The sequence below is a fragment of the Bos mutus genome, chromosome 24 (genome assembly GCF_027580195.1).
Source record: "Bos mutus isolate GX-2022 chromosome 24, NWIPB_WYAK_1.1, whole genome shotgun sequence".
NCBI classification, from domain to species: domain Eukaryota; kingdom Metazoa; phylum Chordata; class Mammalia; order Artiodactyla; family Bovidae; genus Bos; species Bos mutus.
Window position 1 is genome coordinate 2,324,455 of NC_091640.1, and position 19,396 is coordinate 2,343,850.

At 54.4% G+C, this 19,396-nt stretch overlaps 1 protein-coding gene across 4 annotated transcripts in view; it reads left to right on the top strand.

The window, feature by feature from the left end:
- Nucleotides 1–6,676: 6,676 nt before the first annotated feature.
- The window catches only part of MBP (myelin basic protein), a 104,498-nt gene continuing 91,778 nt past the window's right edge, over nucleotides 6,677–19,396 (top strand). Inside the window, exon 1 of one of the 4 annotated variants that reach the window (XM_070361786.1) lies at nucleotides 6,677–7,296. In XM_070361786.1, coding sequence (XP_070217887.1) covers nucleotides 6,816–7,296 — 481 coding nt within the window. In that variant the 5' untranslated portion in view covers nucleotides 6,677–6,815. The remainder of the gene's footprint in view (nucleotides 7,297–19,396) is intronic. The other 3 variants (XM_070361787.1, XM_070361788.1, XM_070361789.1) reach the window with 3 other exon arrangements.

Here is a 19,396-nt window from a genome sequence, read left to right on the forward strand (position 1 = left end):
CCTGAATTACAAGCGGATCCTTTACCAATTGAATAACCAGGGAAGCCAAGAAACACTGTCAAATGTGAACATAGGTAACAAGGGATCCTTCTTTCTGGACGATTCCAACCAGTGTTCAAGTATGCTGTCCATTCTCTCATCCTAAAATATGACCCTTTCTTTCTTCCCCTTTACACAAACTCCCAGAGGGAGTGCCAGCCCCCACTGTGGGGGGCTCTCAGCACTGGGTTTGGGGAAGGTGCAGCGACCCTCTCCCTGCCCTAAAGGCCTATCCCCTGGGCAGCCCCCGCCACCCCTTCTGCAGAGTCCCCTCCCAGACATCCTTCCCGCCCCTGGCCAATCCCTGCTCTGCCTGGTCTTCGTCCTGGTGGGATGAGTCCTCAGATCCTTTGTTCTCCAGCTTATTCCTACCCCAAGTGACCTCAGTCAGCCAGTCTCTAGATTCATGAGGCACCCACAGAAGAGACACCCTCCCCAAACCATATGTCCCACCCTGACCACTGACTCAAACACAAGCACCTACATCTGCTTGGACACCTAAGAAGCACGACCAAAAGACAGTATCTGACCTCCGCCTAGTCAGGGCGACATCACCCTTCCAGCTGCTCAGACCAGTCATCCTGGCCCTCCTGTTACACAAGGCCACGTGCCCCCCACACACAGTGAGGCCAGACAAACCAAAACATTGGAGTTTGGAGTGGAGAGAGGTTTACTGCAGGGTCATGCATGGGTGCATGGCTGGCACAAGCCCTAAAGAGCCTACAGCTCCCCCAAAGGCTTTCAGCAAAGCATTTTTAAAAGCCAGTAAAGTGTGTGTGCGTGGAGGGGGGTGGTGGTGGTGTGGTCGCAGGGTTTGTGATCAGATGGGCGCAAACCTCTGCTTGGCTGATGGTGAGGGAGCAGGGTGGGGTCACAGGGGTTGAGCTCAGTCCTCAGGCTCCTGGAGGCCTGGGGCTGTGTGCTCACTGTCATTGAGCAGTTACAATCTCCCGTTTGGTGGGGGGTTTTCACGTCTGGGAAACCACTCAGGAGATGTGCATCAGATCAGATCAGATCAGTCGCTCAGTCGTGTCCGACTCTTTCCAACCCCGTGAATTGCAGCACGCCAGGCCTCCCTGTCCAACACCAACTCCCGGAGTTCACTGAGACTCACGTCCATTGAGTCAGTGATGCCATCCAGCCATCTCATCCTCTGTCGTCCCCTTCTCCTCTTGCCCCCAACCCCTCCCAGCATCACAGTCTTTTCCAATGAGTCAACTCTTCGCATGAGGTGGCCAGTGTACTGGAGTTTTAGCTTTAGCATCATTCCTTCCAAAGAAATCCCAGGGCTGATCTCCTTCAGAATGTACCGGTTGGATCTCCTTGCAGTCCAAGGGACTCTCAAGAGTCTTCTCCAACACCACAGTTCAAAAGCATCAATTCTTTGGCGCTCAGCCTTCTTCACAGTCCAACTCTCACATCCATACATGACCACAGGAAAAACCATAGCCTTGACTAGATGGACCTTTGTTGGCAAAGTAATGTCTCTGCTTTTGAATATGCCATCTAGGTTGGTCATAACTTTCCTTCCAAGAAGTAAGCGTCTTTTAATTTCATGGCTGCAGTCACCATCTGCAGTGATTTTGGAGCCCAGAAAAATAAAGTCTGACACTGTTTCCATTGTTTCCCCATCTATTATCGTCCCTCGGAGAGGAGCTGAGCAGAGGCCGCGGGGGAGGGTCTGACCCCGGAAGGCCCACCGGGTCCTGCTCCTCCCTTGCCCTCATCCCACCGCCTCTCAGCCTGTCCCTGCTCTGCCTGAAGGAACACCCCGCACCCAGCATCTCTCAGTGCTGACCAGTCTCCACCCGGACCACTGCACTGGTTTCTAACTGGCTTCCTGCTTCTGCTTCTCCCCACTCCAGTCTCCCTCCAGATGTCATCTCCCAGAGTGGCCACAGTAGATGGAAAGGCCCTTGTGTGCCTGCCCCCTACCCCCTGCCCGATTTGAATCTCTAACCTATTCTCACGGTCCCCCTATTCTCCTCCCTCCAGCACAGTGGCTCCAATGGTTCTCTGAACACGCAGGCGTCCGGCCACCCCAGGGCCTTTGCACTTGCCACTGAGTGTCCTGAAAGGCACGACCCCTCCCCCGAGATGGGCACAGCGGCTCCTTTCCTTCTATGTTGAACTGCACGCCTTCCCTTCCAACACTTGCTGCCCTGGTCCCTGCCTCCCCACCCTGTCACCCCTTATCCCCACTTCCTGTGTCCTTCTGTGCCTGCTCCCACTGGCTGTTATTAACTGACACAGAGACAAGGCCTTATCTCCAGGCAGACCTCCCTCCTGCAGTCTTTCTATCTGGCTCCCCACCCATCCTGTCACGCACACAGCAGTGGACGACGGGCACCAAGGAGACGAGTCCTTGCAGGGGGATTGGGGTGGGGGGGAGGTGGCACTGTGCAGGGGATCCCAGAGCTTCACTGAGTCCCCACAGCCAGCAGCTGAAGCAGGGAGGGTGAGGGGGGAGGAGGCAGCCTGCGGAGGCTGTGCCCAGGAGCTGGAGAACGTGGCTGTTATCTGGGCCGCCCAGACCCCTGCGTGCAGCCTGACCTCCCTGCTGTCCCCATCAGATGTGCACATCATCTGCCGTCCCTCATCTTGGTCAGCATCCACAAGCCACCCTGCCAGAAGTCTGAGTGTCCCCGGGAGCCCTCCCTCTTCCTCAGTGCCCCTCCCTGCCTTACCCGTCCAATGGACTGCCTGCCCTCTGCGGTCAGCAAAGAGGGAAGCAGGTGGGGTCTGCAACTTCCGAATTCTGACTCCAGCCCTTTCGACAAAGGCAGCAAGTATTAATCAGGGGCCCACCAGCCGGGCACCCCTCCGAGTACTTGACGGGCAGGCAGTCATTCATCATAACAGGGGTGCAGGTCAGGTGCCCCGCTTCCTCCACTCCAGCTGGTGCCTCGGGCCGCCCCAGACCCTGGGGGCCGCGGGGATCGAGGTCTCATCTCAGAGCTGCCATGAGGACCGGGGCTAAGGCAGGAGTTCCCTGCGTGTCGCTCGGCTGCAGGCGAGGCGGGCACCAGGACAACGGCCTCGCCGCCCCGCCCCAGCGCCGCCCCGCCCCAGCGCGGGCCCCGCTGGACCCGCCTCGGCTCCGGGGGCAGTCTGCATTGTCCCCTCGGGCTCTGGGCGGCTCTGTCCCTGCCACATGTGGCACACGTGCGTGCTCGGCACACGCTGCCCCATCCTGGCTCCTCCGTCTTCACCCCCTCTGTCAGGCCAAGCCCTACAGCCACCAGGCCGCTCCCTTCAGAAAGCCCCCTGACCCCCACCGCCCGCCTCCTCTGGGGTGGCTGCCCTCCTCCGGCGCTCAGCCCCTCTGATCTCCTCCTTTGTCTGGCTTTAAGGACACAGTTGATTTAAGTGCATCGTAAATAGTCCTGAAAACGTAAAAGCAAATGAAGGGGTGAAATGCTCCATCCATAACTGTTGCTCAGTGAGACGCTGGCCTTCCTGGAGAAGGAGCCCGTGCTCATCTCTAGGGGCGAAGTAAGCTGCAGGCTGCCCGGTGCCCCCTCACCCCTCATCACCCCCAGCCCCGCCTTCTGTCATTCTGACCAGCCTTCCAGGCACCACCGAGGCACCCGACTTCCCGACCCAGGGGAGCAAGGCCACAGTGTCTCTGTGCTCCCCGATTCGGGGTCAGGAGTTTGGGGAGCACACGGGGAGGATGGCTGTTTCCTGCTTCATGAGGCCTGGGAGCTCGGCTAGGGGGACCCAGAGGCCAAGGGGACCCAGGCTGGTTCCCTGCTGAAGGCGCTGGCGTGTCCCTGGGCCGCGCTTGCAGGGCAGGGGCTGGGTTCCGAGAACGCTGGCCCGGGAGAGGGATGCACACGGGCTCAGCATTGCTGGGACCTCACCCCAGAGGTGCAGAGCCTGACGCCTAGGGCAGGACATCACAGGGGCGCACCAGGGTCAAGGGCAGGGACAGGCATCCCTTCTTCTCCATGGCACTGGCAACAAAGTCACAATGGAAGGATAACATGGGTTTTGTGGGTTTGCAATGGCTGGGGGCCATCTGTGGAAAATACACTTGCCACACCGACACACAGGATGAAGCATCTCCCTGTCAGTGCGCATGCGCCCAAGAGCTCACCATGGTGTTGAAAACACGCCATTCAAGGTTGAGATCTCACCGGAGAACAGAAACTCTAGAAGCAATTAGAGTGGGAGGATGATACTTATTGTGTGTACACATTTCCTTCAAAAATACGCTGAATCCAGAATATCCTTCTGTAGTTCAAGAGTGACTGGGTCTTACGGAAAGCAGTTTGCTTTTATTTTTATTAATAAAATTAAGGAGCTATACTTAAAGAAAAATGCTAGATACATATGTGTATATATATATATACACACACTTTTTGTATAAATACAAAATCAACAAACTGATGGTAGAAAAAGGCATGAAAAAAATTTTTTTGTTGTTTTTTTCCCACACAACCAAAGTTGTACAAATCTCCTTGCCTTTTTTTTCTTGGATAAAAAGAAGTGAAGTGACAGGTGGCTTGTGTGTGTTTGTGTTGTGTGTGTGCATGTAGTCAAGAGATCTCTCTCGAATGTTTTCCTTGTTTACATAACTTTTTATGTTACACGTTGTGGAATTCATGCACCTAATTTTCTGGCACTCACAGCTACAGTGGAGTCTGTTCAGTTATTAACTGGAACTTACGGCAGAACCATCAAGCCTCAACAGTGTACAAGTAGATTATCTACTTTGTGGGTATCGTCAGCAACTATTCATTACAAACCAGAGATGAAAGTGATTCTAGGTCTAAGCAAAAATATAATTCCAAAGATGTATCTGTTGATGAAGGGATTTTTTTTTAAAACTCATGCAGTCTGGTCTGCCGGACAGTATTTAATTTCCTGACTTCCTTCAGTTTGGGTAATTTGGAGATTTAACTGGACTGAATAAAAATGTACTGTGTGTACCATGCAGGAAACTTTGTGCTCCCTGCTCCAACATGAAGTGCGGAAGGCTCCTTCCTCTCATCATATGAAGAGCAGTGGGAGATAAGGGGAGCGGTCGTATAACTTTCTCAGAAATATCCGAGACAGTGAGGTTTGGATAGTTTATCTTTTACCTGTCAAAAGACCCATTTCAATTTTATTGAAACGAATAACATAAACCCCTGTCACTGTGCTCACAGACGCAAGACCATCTTCATGTGAAGTGTGCCCCACAGCCCCAAGGGGGAGCGCCCCCCTCTGCCTCCTTCACGCTGGTTCCTCCCACCAGCACACGAGGGCCCTCCAAACACCCATTCATCACTTTATGGTGTTCCTTGCTCCCTCACGTACACTGTCCTTGAAGTTCCCATGAATCAGGGGGCATTACATCCCCAAATACATGCATGGTGGGATTTTATAAACACTATAAGGACAGTTTTAACTGGAACTTGGCAGGTCTGCCATTTGCAGAGATGGCTGTTGGCATCTGTGAAGTTTCTACAAGCAGGAAGCAGGGCAAACATTGCTGTCTCCCTGTGGCCTGGGCTCCCCGGTATTCAGCCTTCACTGACCTCTGCAGGTCAGAAGGCTGTCCTCCTATTTCCTGGTCACCCCAGGAAGACATCTGGGGGAAGAAGATGAGATGTGGTTTATGATGCTAAAGTGAAAGTCACTCAGTCATGTCCAACTCTTTGCAACCCCATCGACTGTAGCCCAGCCAGGCTCCTCTGTCCGTGGGATTTCCCAGGCAAGAATACTGGAGTGGGTGGCCATTCCCTTCTCCAGGGGATCTTCCAGACCCAGGGATTGAACCGGGGTCTCCTGCATTGCAGGTGGATTTTTCACTATCTGAGCCACCTAAAACTGTCTCCCACATGGAACCCAGTATATATGGGGGGGGGGGCAGTTTAAGAGTGACTGGAGTCAGGGACCTGGGAATCAGGGAGCTTCTGGGGTCAGTCAGTGCCCTGAGCGTCCTTGGATTCCTCCGGCTCCCCTACCCGCACCCAGCCACCCTCTACTGCAAGGAGGGAAGGCCCCACGGAAAACCGGGAAACAGGCAAACTTCGCCTTCTGATCGGCCAGCGTTGCTGCTCAGCTGTCTTCCTGACCTCCCCTCTCCAACTCCAGAAACCCCCAGACGAATCTTTTCCGAGGAAAGAAGCAAACATTTCTGCGGTGGTGGACACAGTTCTGTTGGCATCACCAGCACTGGGACGTGGTTCCCAGATTCCCGGCTTGTGAGGGCTGGCTGGGACAAGGGGCCCTGAAGCCACTCTGGGAGGTGGCTCTCCTGGCGCGCGGCCGGCCCAGGGGACCCGGGCTGAGCCTCGCCAGGGGTCAGACTTCCGCTCCCTGGGGTAAACAGGGAGGGTCCCCGCCGGCTCCCACAAAGCATCAGATCAGACCCCCGACCCGGAATCTAAGTCGTGAGGACTCCAGCATCTCCGCCAGCGTCTCCCCCCACGCCTCCTACTTTTCCACCATCAGGAGGTTGAGAATCCGGGTTGAGGGTGAGGGGAAGGGCCATCTGACTGTGTGCAGGTGACTGATGTCCAAAGGACAGTCTTCCTTCGGACCAAGAGCGTGACACTGACCACAAGCCAACAGATGCTCAGGCCGCAGACCCCAGGGCGCGCCCTCCCACTGTGGCGCCGCTCTCCAGCGGAGCACCAGTCTGTACGCTGGATGCACGAGGACCCCCGGGAGCTCTCAAGGGGCCAGTCTTGCGGCGGCCCCGAACCCCGAGCCGGTGCAGCGGAGTCAGCCGGGCGGCCGCGCTTGGCCCCTCGCCGCCAGCGGAATGGGGCGTGGAGCAGATGCTATCGCAGGTCCCTCCCCGCGCTCGGGCGGGGTGGTTCGGCGGCTCAGCCGCGAGCGGAGGCTCTAGAGCCGCAGTTCAGCCCTGGCCGGAGTCCGCGCCGCACAGGGCAGCCCCACGCGGGGCCCGCGTGCGCCCGGAGCCCGCGAGGCGGAGCCGCGGGGAGGTGGTCGGCGCGCGGGCGGCAGGTGGGAGGCCCGGCTCCCGTCGGCAGTGTTTACCTGGCTCGCAGGAAGCCCGGGAGGCGGGGGAGGAGCGGCGGGCGCGCCCGGCCCTCGGAGCAGCAGCCAGACTGCGCCGCCGCGCCAGCGAGGACGAGTCTGCGGCCCCGGAGACCGCGGCCCCGACCCCGAAGGCGGCGCCGGAGCCCCGGGACCCCGCGCGCTTGGGGCCCGGGCGGCGGGAGGCGGTCCGGACCCCGCGGTGCCCTCAGCCTGGAGAGACGATCGCCGCGCGGTGGGTGACCTCGCCGAGGGCAGGTGGGTGCCTTTGTCTGCGGCCCTCGGAGCGGGGACGCGGGGACGGGGCGCGGGGCTCCATCGGGCGGCAGCGCAGGTGGCGGCAGGTGGCACCCGGGTGGCCACTCTGCGAGGGGTGGGCGCGGGTGTAGACGCCGATCCGGAGCGGCGGGGCTGTCCCCGACGGGTGTCCAGGTGTGGGCAAGGCCGGGTCGGGGGCCGGGGTCGCGGGCAGAGCGTAGGAGGCGCTCGGGGTGGAGTTTTGGGTGGGAGGTGGCAAAGGTCAAGGAGGCCACCCTGGGCGGTGCGGGACCGCTGCCTGGGCAAGCTTTAGGGCAGGCCGGGGTCCCCGCCGCTTAACGTGCTCCGTAAGGATACGTCTGGAGCTTACCCCCGACTCCTGCCTGTCCCCTCCCCCAGCCCGGGCGAAAACCAGTTTCCCTTTGAGCGCCGAGGGCGGCGACAGGCAACGCTCCGGGCTTCCGCCTTCCGGAGGCCTGGCCTGGCTCCGCCGCGCCGCAGCGTCCACCTGCTCCCACCTGCGCGCCTGGCGCCCGGGTGTGAAGCCCCTCTGGGCCCGGGGACTGGCCGGCGTCCCGAGGGTACCGCGTGCTCTGCACGATTCCCGGGCACCCGGTGGCTCTGGCTCCTCTGGACTGCTGGGGGCACTGTCTCGTTTCTCCCAGGGTCTCCTTTCTCCTCTCCTTTCGGAAGGCAGAGGTGGGTTTGGAGAAGCCTTAGAGTTTCTCTGGGGATCTCAGTAGGACTCTGGCAGGAAACAAGCGCCTTTGGGTTCCTGGTTCTCTGTTTTCCAGTCGCGACAAGGTGAGGGAACCCATACCGTGACTTCACTTAACCTCTGCGGCGCGGCTGGAGTGTGGGCAGTCGCAGACCCGGTTGGGGGCGCTGGCTGTTCTGACAGGGACTCCACACCTGGCCTGGAGAGATTCTCAGAGGGCGCTTTAGGGTGTGTCCTATTTAAGACCTGTGGCTTTTGGACAAGACCCCTAGCTCAGGGAAACGGTTTGCAGAGTGTGGCCCAGGGGTCTGGGACACCCCGTGTCGGGCTCCGTCCTGCCCCCGGCTCCCTGGCAGAGTCACACCGGAGTGCTGGGGGCCTTCATGGACGTGGGGAGCTGAGTGGGGTGCAGACCCAGCCAGAGCCAGGCCGGAGCAGCCCTTCAGGAAGGGATGGTCAGCACTGGGACGCAGCCTCACAGCTGTTTCTCCCAGTTCAGGGGAGGAGCCGTCAGTCCTCCTATTTTTTTTTTTTTCCAAATGGGATAAACCAAAACCTGAAAGGAGGGAATCCAGTTAAATATTATGTAAAATGGTGGCTGATAGTAGCTCCCAATGGTTTAACTGTTCCGAAATGACTACCTTTACTAACTCAGGGTTAAACAAAAGCTCTTTGGTTCAAATTCACTTTAAAAACTTTCCAAAGTATCCCATTTCTGCCCAAAGACAAGAACACTTTGAGTCACTTGTGCTGTGATTTGGTGTTGAACCGCTCCAGCCTGGTTTGGGTCGGGAATGGCTCTGGCCACTTGCCCTGAGCAAAGGCATCTGTGAATGTGGAAAAGGGCAGAGACCAAGCTTTCTGGCAATTCTTCTTTTTCCTCCTGAATTTTTGAACATTAATGGGAGGTTATGTTGTTTGACTTTCAGTTTCTCTCTCGAGTCTTTAAAAATCTTACACTGGATCACAGCTGTCCCTGGGCCTTTTCTCCCCAGGTATCCAGGTAGCGTTTCTGACCACTTCCCAGTGGCCAGGCTGTCTTCTGAGAGCCGCATATCATTGCATTAACAGGTGTGATACGCTGGGATGCCCTCATTTGATGTAACTACCCTATTAGAACCCTCATTTTCACTGAGTAGGAAACCAAGGCACAGAGACACCCGGGGGTGCCCAGGGCTCAGTTCCAGAAATCTGCCACCAGCCCCTGTTGCTGCCCTGCAGGGTGAAGAGGGCAACTTGCAACACCCACCGAGCTGCCTTCCTCTTTTCTGGCTTCCCTGGTGGCTCAGAGGTTAAAGCATCTGCCTGCAATGCAGGAGACCTGGGTTCGATCCCTGGGTCGGGAAGATTCCCCTGGAGAAGGAAATGGCAACCCACTCCAGTATTCTTGTCTGGAGAATCCCATGGATGGAGGAGCCTGGTGGGCTACAGTCCACAGGGTCGCAAAGAGTCAGACACGACTGAGTGACTTCACTTCACTTTACTTCTCTGTCTTTAAAGTTCCACCGCTAAAGGGTGGCTACACCCAGCAAAACGTGCTTCCTCTTCAGGGTGGTGGGACTGGAAGGCTGCTGTCACATCCCTGTTAGTCATCTTCTCCCTAACTTCCTCAGTAAAGTTGTCAATAAAGAGGGAAAGACAGTTCTCTAAAGCCTCAGCACAGTTTTTAGTAAGTCGTCACTAAGCAGTGCATCGCTTCCACTGGCCCTTTAGAGCCACCGAAGGAAGCTTAAGTCAGCCTGAGCTTGGGGGCCCCAGGAGGTGGGTTTAATCAACAGTAAGTGTACAGTAATTTAACCAATAGTAATTATAATGATGCTGAAGCTCCAGTATTTTGGTCATCTGATGAGAAGAGGCGACTCACTGGAAAAGACCCTGATGCTGGGAAAGACTGAGGGTAGGAGGAGAAGGGGACAACAGAGGATGAGATGGCTGGATGGAATCATTGACTTAATGAACAGGAGTTTGAGTAAGCTCCAGGAGATGGTGAAGGACAGGGAAGCCTGGCGTGCTGCAGTCCATGGGGTCGTGAAGAGTTGGACACAACTGAGCAATTATACACGGGGAGACCCTGCTGGTCTCACGCCACAGAGATGCGCAGTGAGCGCAGTTCAAATGTCCTCCTAAACGTGTGGCCTCAGGCTTCAGCCAGAGAAACGGAACCAGCAGAGACACACACGTGTGACTTAACGTGAAGAACCGGGGCCAGAGAGGCCTGCAGGCTGCAGGCTGGAGCTCTCGGGCGCGAGCTGAGGCTGCCTCCAGAGAAAGAGCCACCCTCACTTTACAGCCGGGAAGAGATAACCAGCAATGCATACTATGAAGCTTTTAGCAGTGTCTGAGAGTCAATAACTGTTAAAAATTCATAAATATGGATCGGAACTCTGTGAGCATCACTGAGTAAGTGTGAGGCTCTATTATAATAATAACAAAAAAGATGGATGCCTGGAGAGTGAGGATCGGCAGACTCAGGTGAAGTATCTGGAATGTACCAAACATTCTAAGACTCAGCAACATAAAACAAACCACCCAAGAGGAGAAGTAACTGAGCAGGCTGGCCCAGAAGAGAAAGCCCAGGGAGGCTAGGAAAATGGGAAGGGATGTTTAACCCACCAGTTCTCAGAAGCAGAAATCACATCAATGGGATAACTTTTCATACCCATCTGTAAAGATCTTACCATCTATGCCAAGTATTGAGGAAGACAAGGAGAACTGAGAACTCCCATGGTGGTGAGGAGGAGTATAAACACAAGCAGACACTTTAGACAAGAGCCCAGAAAAGCTGAAGACAGACGTTCCTGTGACCCAGTGCTTTTAGTTCTAAGTGCATCCTCTAGGGAGAACCTGGGCTCAGCCACAGGGCACACACAAAGGTTACTCCCAGAAGCAATTTTATAAAATATGTATTTATTTACTTTTATTTATTTGGCTGTGCTGTCTTAGTTGTGGCCGGTGGGACTTTTAGCCGTGGCATGTGGGGTCTAGTTCCCTGATCAGGAATCGAACCTGAGCCTCCTGCGTTGAAAGTGCAGAGTCTCAGCCACTGGACTGCCAGCAAAGTCCCCTGGAAGCACTTTTAAAAACTTTGTATTTTGAGATCGTTGTAGATTCACATGCAACTGTGAGAAATAATAGAGCTCCACATATGCTTATAACATCTTGCAAAACTGTAGAAGATATTGTAACCAGGAAATTAACATCGGTACGACTGATCAGAGGGATTGAGATGTCGGATTTCACCAGGTGACATGTTCCCATGCGTCTCTGTGTGGTTCTGTGTAATTCTATCACACGTGGATCATCGCGTGGCCACCCACGCAGGTGGGACCTCTCCATCACGAGGTCTGCAGGCTGCCCGCTGTGGCCACAGCCAACTTCCCCCTCCTGCAGCCCGTGTCCTTTGCAACCTCTGCTTTGTTCCCCATTTTCTGTAATTCGTCATTTTGACAATGCTGTTTAGGCAGAATCATACAATATGCCCCCTTCTTTTTCACTGGCTTTTTTCACTAAGCGCAGTTCTCTTGAGATGTCTCCAAGTCGTTCAGTGTCTAGACAGCTCATTCTTTTTTTATCACTGAGTAGCATTCTGTGGAATGGATGCCCCCCACCCCCTGCTCCTCTAGTTTTTTGGTTTTAACCGTCCACCCTTCGAGGGTTTCCAGCTTGTGACTATTTGAGGGCACCTGCTATGACGTACAGGTTTTTGTGAGAACACGGTTTTTGGTTTTTGCTTCTCTGGGATAAATGCCATTGCTGAGTCATACAGCGAACGCATGTTCCAGTTCACAAGACCCTGCGCTCTCTTTTCCCAGAAAGTCTGCAGTGTTTACATCCCACCGGCCAGGTGTGCGTGGTCCTGGGTCTCTGTGACAGCATGTGGCACTGCCATTGCGTGGTGTCTGAGCTGCTCTGACAGGTGTGTGCTGACACTTCACCGTGACTGCAGTCTGCGTCTCCATCACAGACAGCGATGCCCGTCTTTCCACGAGCGTGTCTGCCATCTGCACATCCTCCCAGGGAGCAGCCTGGTCTTGCCTTTGCCCGCCTTCTGATTGGCTTGTTTGGTCTCGCTAGTTCCTTGTAGATACGCTCTGGAGACGGGGCTGGTGGTTTGCAGTTCCTCGGTCAGCGTAGCTTGTCTTCAGCCTAACCGCGGGTGCTTTTGCAAGGAGAAACTTTTTCATTTTGATGAGATCCATTTGTTGATTTTTTTTCTTTGTGTCTTGTGCAGAATCTCAGGCTACTGAGACCCACTGAATTGAAATCTGCATTGCTTATTTATTTAGTTTTGGCTGTGATGGTTCTTTGTTGCTGCAAGATCTTCCTCTAGCTATAGTGAGCGGGGCCTACTCTCTTAAACGCAGGGTGCAGGCTTCTCACTTTGAGGGTTTCTCTTGTTGTGGAGCACCGGCTCTAGAGCACAGGCTCAGTAGCTGTGTTACACAGCTTAGTGTAAGCCTAAGTTACACAACTCAGGCTTAGTCGCTCCGCATGTGGAATCTTCTTGGACCAGGGATCAAACACATGTCCCCTGCTTTGGCAGGCAGATTCTTAACCACAGGACCACCAGGGAAGTCTAATTTTTTTTCTTTTATGGATTGTGATTTGGGTGAACCTTTTGCCTAGATTTTCTCCTGGCTTCTTTTTGGCCTGCAAGTTTTATACTTACAGTTTGCACTGAAGTCAGTTGTCCATTTCCAGTTAGTTTTGTCTGATGAGTGAGGTTTAGGTGGAGGGTTTTGGTTTTGGTTGGTTTTTGTTCCTACATAGGAATGCCACCTTCCCCAATACTATTTGTTGAAAAGATGATCCTTCCTCCACCGACTTGGTTTTCCATCTTCGTCATAAATTGTGTCCACATTTTTGTGTGGGTCTATCTCTGGGCTCCCTGCTCTGTTCCCGTGATCGAGATGTCTGTCCGGCCACCCGGATCACACTGTATTGCTTACCAGGGCTGAAGGGTGACCCTGACCATCAGGTAGCCTGAGCCCTCTCACTTCCTTCTTATTTATCAGAATCCTGTTAGCTGGGCTGGCTCCTGTACCATTCTGCACATTTTAGAGTAAGCTTTATCGTGTCTACAAAACTCCTACTGGAATATTTAGTGTCTGTGTGTGTGTGTGTGTGTGTGTGCCTAGTCGTATCAAACTCTTTGTTACCCTATGGACTGTAGCCCGTCAGACTCCTCTGTTCATGGCATTTCCCAGGCAAGGATACTGGAGTGGGTTGCCATTTCCTTCTCCAGGGGATCCTCCCAACCCAGGGATCGAACCCACATCTTCTGCATTGACGGTAGATTCTTTACTATCTGAGCCATCAGGGAAGCCCCTGCTGTTTCATATGTGTGTGTGTGTATATATATGTGTGTGTGTGTGTATATATATACTTTTATGACGTATCTAAAAACCACTGAGTGTTAATTGCTCAGTCGTGTCCGACTCTTTGCGACCCCATGAACTGTAATTCTGCAGTCTTCTCTGTCCCTGAGATTCTCCAGGCAAGAATACTGCAGTGGGTTGCCACGCCCTTCTCCAGGGGATCTTCCCCACCCAGAGGTTGAACCTGGGTCTCCTGCATGGCGGACAGATTCTTTACCGTCTGAGCCACCAGGGAAGCCCAAAAACCACTAAGAAGCCTAACTAATCTTCCCCGCCACCCAGACAGACTTACTATTTTTCTTTCTCTTTTTATAGTTTTCAGTCTTGTTTTTTTGTTTTAATTGAAGTATAGTTGGTTTACAGTGTTCTGTTCATTTCAGGCGTACTGCAAAGCAATTTACCTATATTCTGTTCCATGTTCTTTTCCATTATAGTCTATCACAGAATATTGAATGTCGTTCCTGGTGCTACACAGTAGGACCTCTTTTATCTGTTTTATATACAGCAGTTTGTATCTGCTAATCCCAGGCTCCTAGTTTATTTCCCCACTCCCTTCCCCCTTGGGAACCGTGAGTTTGTTTTCTGTGTCTGTGAGTCTGTTCCTAGACAGACTTATTTTCTGAAAGGACACAGGAAAATGAAGTGATGGTGTCCAGACAGGCTCCGTCAGCATCCTGGGGTCAGACCATCCCCCAGCAGGTGGGGGCCCTCCTGCCCCCTAGGCCCCCGATGGGGAGCTGGGTGTAGTCTGTGGCTTATCGCTGTCCCTCAGCGATGCTCTGAATGAGTGGGGTCCTCCTCTCATCACAGGCGAGGAGACGCGAATTCTCGGGGGTCAGCAGACCCGGGAGGTCCTGTGACGCCCAGGGCGTCCTCTGCTTTGTCTGGTGACCGTGTGACAGCCAGCGACACTGCGCTGTGCTCCTGAGGGCTCGGGAGCACGTTCCCAAACCCAGGCGTCCCTACACCCGCGTCTGACCATGTAGACCCCAGTCACTGTCCCCAGGGTGGGAGGGATGGTGGGTCACCTCCTGGCCCCTGCCAGCCCCAGGCCCTGGCTCCATGCTGCTTATGAGAGCTGGGACCAACCAGAAACCAGGGGCTGCTGTTTTAAAAGGGCCCCACTTTTGAAGGAAAGAGTCGGTATGAAAACATGCAAGAGCAGCGTCTCTCTCAGCGGGGACATGACGCCCACATCAGAACTGCTGCCGGTTTTGAAAAGGGATCAGTGGCTGAGAGCTGGCGACAAGGGGGTGCCACCCTCCAGGGTGCGAGGCGGCGTCTCTGAGGCCCGAAGCCACAGCCTTTCACAGGAAACGAGCTTCTGCTCAGAGCCCCAGCCGTTGTTCTTGGGGAATGACGCTTCTCCGGGGTGCTGTGAATTTCAAGACCCAGGACACAGGAGCCGTTCAGCGTGTTCTAGTGCACACGCTGGATTTTAGCTGTGCTGATGCTAACTACGTGGTAACTAGGCTTGGATTTGGTTTATACCTCCAAGGTGTTAAAAATCTAGAAAACAGTGAGTGGTGGTGATGCTTCTTCTGAAAGTTGAGTTGATGTGGTGGCTTATTGCATCAGGTTTTGCTTTGATCGGTGGCCGACATTCATTGCGGACCACCCCGCAGGCAGCTCTGAGGGACACTCTGGGATGCCAGGTCCCGCCCCAGGCCCTGCAGATGATGGCTGAGCGCCGAGGTCCCAGCTGCTGGGAGCCCCTCAGCCAGCAGCCCCCCAGCTGGAATGAGAGTTCTTGTGTGTGGCGGTCAAAAAGGCAGGCAGAGCCGCTAGGTGACATGCCCCGCTGTCATGGGGTTTTCTGAAATGTTTATTTCAGAGCATGACTCCTGCAGTCAATTTCCTCTTGTTTCATGGGACGAGGGGGTTGGGAGGTGGAAGCTGTCAAGGGTTTGAGTTGTCAGAGTGTGAGGAGCCTGGTGGCCCCATCCTCGAGGTTTTCAGTCAAGAACGGGCTCCCGCTGGCCCCCCTCGCCACTAACAACTGCGCCCACAAGTGTGGGCCCTGCCTTTGGGGTGTGTCAGTGGCAGAGGGTCTCCCCCAGACACATCCGGCACCCTCTGCTGCAGTTTGCAGCCCCGCCCGGCAGGAGCAAAGAGCCAGGGGCAGAGACAGCTCCTCCAGCAAAGAAGCCAGAACCACAGCCTCCCCCCAGCAGCCGCCAGCCTCCCCAGAGACGGAGGACCTCCCCCCGGAGTCTGATCAGAAACCTGCCAGAGCCCGCGGAGATGGCGGGCGGGGGCCGAGATTGGCCGGGAACAGGATATAAGCGCCCCAGCAGAGCACCTGCAGCGGCTGGAGTGGGACCCCGAGTCTCCTCGGGGGCTGTGGATAAGGATGATGCCCAACGACCACCCCCGACCTGGCAGCCACCTGCCTGCATGTCGGCCAGAGTGCTCATTAAATGCAGAGTCCTAGGCCCTGGTGCCTGGACACCACCTTGAGTCTTGGGGTCTCGGCCCAGGAACGTGTGTTTCTAGTGGTCATGAGGCCCACTGCTCAGTGAGAGGCAGAAACGGGTGAGGAGGGCCCCAGGTGCGTCTCGGTGACACAGGTTCGCCTGAACACACCTGCACGAGCCCCCGCTCATCTACTTCGGCCCGATCGAGAAATTCTATTTCCTGGTAAATGACTTTCTGTTCAAAGAATGATTCATGGAAAATCACATCCTATACTGGCAGTGTGTTCTTGTGCGTATCGTTTATTTTTGATACTCTCTCCATTTAGGGGGTGACTTTCTCTTCCGTGCCTCTGAGCGCTGGCGTATCTGACAAGGAATATTTATGGATATTCATCCTCTCCATCCGGTTTCTTGGAGAGTTGGAACCTAACATTTTTGCTAAACTTGCTCTGAGACAAAAGCTCCAGAGCTGCATTGCAGGCACCCAGATGAGGCAGCTGCACAGTTTAAATTCCCTGATTCTCCAGGACACTCAGAGGCCACACCATGCCTTTCCAGAGGCCCTGCATGAAAGAGACGTGGCTCTGGCCCTGAAGACTGAATTGTAGTGTGTCGTCAGGGAGCTTGGGGTCCTCAGATAGGTTCCCCAAGGCACTACGTTTGCTGAGCACCTCGCAAGATTCCTGACGGGGGGCTGTGCCAGCAGAGGGCAGGGACTCAACGGCCACTTCTGACCCTCCTAGCAGCCCTGCACCCCTCTGCCTGCAGCCTGGCTGGGGGTGAGTTAGGGTGAGGGCTGGGGTGAGGATCTGCGGCTTCTTCAGGGCTCTTTCCAGGATGCCCACCTGCCCTGGACAGCTGTTCACAGCAGCAGCTCCGTCCCCTGGTTCTGATCACACTTAGTTTATAAAGGGCTCAGCACTCCACCCCGCACTTACTTTCTGGGAAAATTAGAAGAAGTTTTTCTCATCTCCCGTCGTCCTCATGGAGGTCAGGGTAGTGTCTGCTGCATCTCCGATTGGCTGGTTCCACTAACCCTGATCATCACCATCCAGCTGACACCCAGGAGAGTCTGAATTCTGCACAAGTCACCTGCAGTCCTTTGGCCACCTGATGCAAAGAGCTGACTCACTGGAAAAGGCCCTGATGCTGGGAAAGATTGAGGGCAGGAGGAGAAGGGGGCGAGAGAGGATGAGATGGTTCGATGGCATCACCAACTCGATAGACATGAGCTTGAGCAAACTCCCGGAGACAGTGAAGGGCAGGAAGCCTGGCGTGCTGCAGTCTACAGGGTCGCAGGGAGTTGGACACAATTTAACGACTGAACAACAGCAGCAACAACCACTGTCCAAGTCTATTCTTTACCAGCCAGGATGCGGGGCATGGTTTATTCAGCTCACTGTGTTGCCTTAAAAGACCACATCAAGCAGGAACTTAGACACAAATGATTCTCGTGTTTTAGCGGCTAGGTTTCTCTGAGTGTGGTGGGGGTCAGGGTGTGCTTCCGGTGTTTTTATTCGGATCCTTATGGATATCTGAAAACAAAATAACCCTGGGCTGACGAGCTAAGACCAGGGGTTTACAAGGTGGGTCCCATCTGGCACCGTCTTCCTGGAAGCAGAGGATAAATTATATTTCAGACTCGAGCCCAAAGCATCACTGGTTTTGAAGGATCATTTATACGGCTGTAGGGAAGATGCTGTCTGTTTTAAGAGGCAGATGATGATTACTTTATTCTGTCATTATCTCTGTATGTCAAGACTCATTTTTGAAGAGAGAAGGATTTGAACCAGGTATTAGAAGCTAGCCTTGTTGATTTCAGACGGTGTTTGGAAATTGTTATGTGAAAAGAAAAAGGACATAGCAGTACTGACTTGGAAGACGGCCTTTCTGAAAGGGCAGTGAAGTGTCATGTTAAAGCCACATTAAGTAACAGTCCTAGCAGTAAAATACGTGTATTTATATGAAAATTTTTACATAGGATTAGCAACACCAAAATAAAGTGTGTGATGGGAACTTCAAGCAGATTTTAATGTGAAGGTAGATGAAAACCCGTACAAATATTTATACTCGTTTTTAGTAAAACCTCATTCGTTCATGAAGACAGGAAAGGCCCCAGGTGCCATTTTTGTGGGCTTATGTGACAGAATCACTTCAGAGCCTGGAATCTCTGAGACTTAACTTCATTGCTTTCACAACATCTGGGCTTCCCAGGTGACTCAGTGGTACAGCATCCGCTGCCAATGCAGGAGACGAAGGAGATGCAGGTTTGATCCTTGGGTCAGGAAGATCCCCTGGAGAAGGGAGTGGTAGCCCACTCCAGTATTCTTGCCTGGAGAATCCCATAGACAGGGGAGCATGGAGGGCTACAGTCTATGGGGTTGCAAAGAGCTGGACACGGGTTAGCATACATACGGGCTTCCCTGGTGGCTCAGCTGGTAAAGAATCCGCCTGCAATGCTGGAGACCTGGGTTTGATCCCTGGGTTGGAAGAGCCCTTGGAGAAGGGAAAGGCTGCCCACTCCAGTATTCTGGCCTGGAGAATTCCATGGACTGTATAGTTCATGGGGTTGCAAAGAGTTGGACACGACTGAGCGCCTTTCACTTCACTAGCATACATACACACGCACACACAACGTGTGTTGAAGAAGACTTTGACAAATGTACCCTGGACTCAATGCCACGTGTGTTCCTGGCTTTTTCTGCCTGGAGCCGCCCTCGGTGACTGTGAGGTCTGTGATCTGTCGGAGCTCTGACGGGTGACGGTCCCAAACCCCGCTGCTTCACCATCCGTTTCTCAGCTTAGCCTGCCCATTATGGAGTTTTCTGCAGGCAGCTCATGTGGGTTTCATGACTAATTACAGACGTTCCGGGGTGCGTGATGCAGAACCTGGGAGACAGGTGTGAAAACACAGAGAGGAAGGAGACGGGGGGGTGTCATTCACCCCTCACAGCAGGTGAACCCGGACCCAAATGGGTGCCGTGGGCTCCGTGAGAGAGAGACCACCAGGCTGAGGTCTCTGCACTGCGTAGGCCTGGCTGCCTGTTGAGACCCCATGTGTGTAGCCTGTCTGCACAGCTAACCAGGCTGGTAACCAGGTAACCGGGCTGGTAACCAGGCTGGAAACCAGTAACTGAAAGGTCAGGCACTGCACCAGATGCAGTGTGGACTGCCCTGGGTTCAGCGGTTTCTAGTCCAGCCTTAAGTCGCCACTCCCATTAGAGTGCGGTTCACAGTTAGCCCTTTGGAAAGGTGACTGGCGGCCAGGAGACACTCAGGTGACAGAGCTTGTCTTGTCTCGTTTGGACCCGGCCCCCAGCTTCGGGTCTGCGTGACCGACATGGTGCAGCAGCTTCGCTCAAACCGTGTCTGGAAAGGCTCAGTTTTCAAAGCTCCCGGGGTTACCGGCCAGACGTGTGGTGCCACCCCAGCGGAAGTCAGTGCAACCCCCGCCCCCCACCCCGCCCCCTCGCTTCCCCAGGACAGCAGAGCAGGTGACCTGTCCAGGGCTGCCCGCTGCTGGTGGCGGAGGGGACTGGACTCGGGCTGCCTGCCCCGCACACCCCACTTCAGTCACCCTCCTGAGC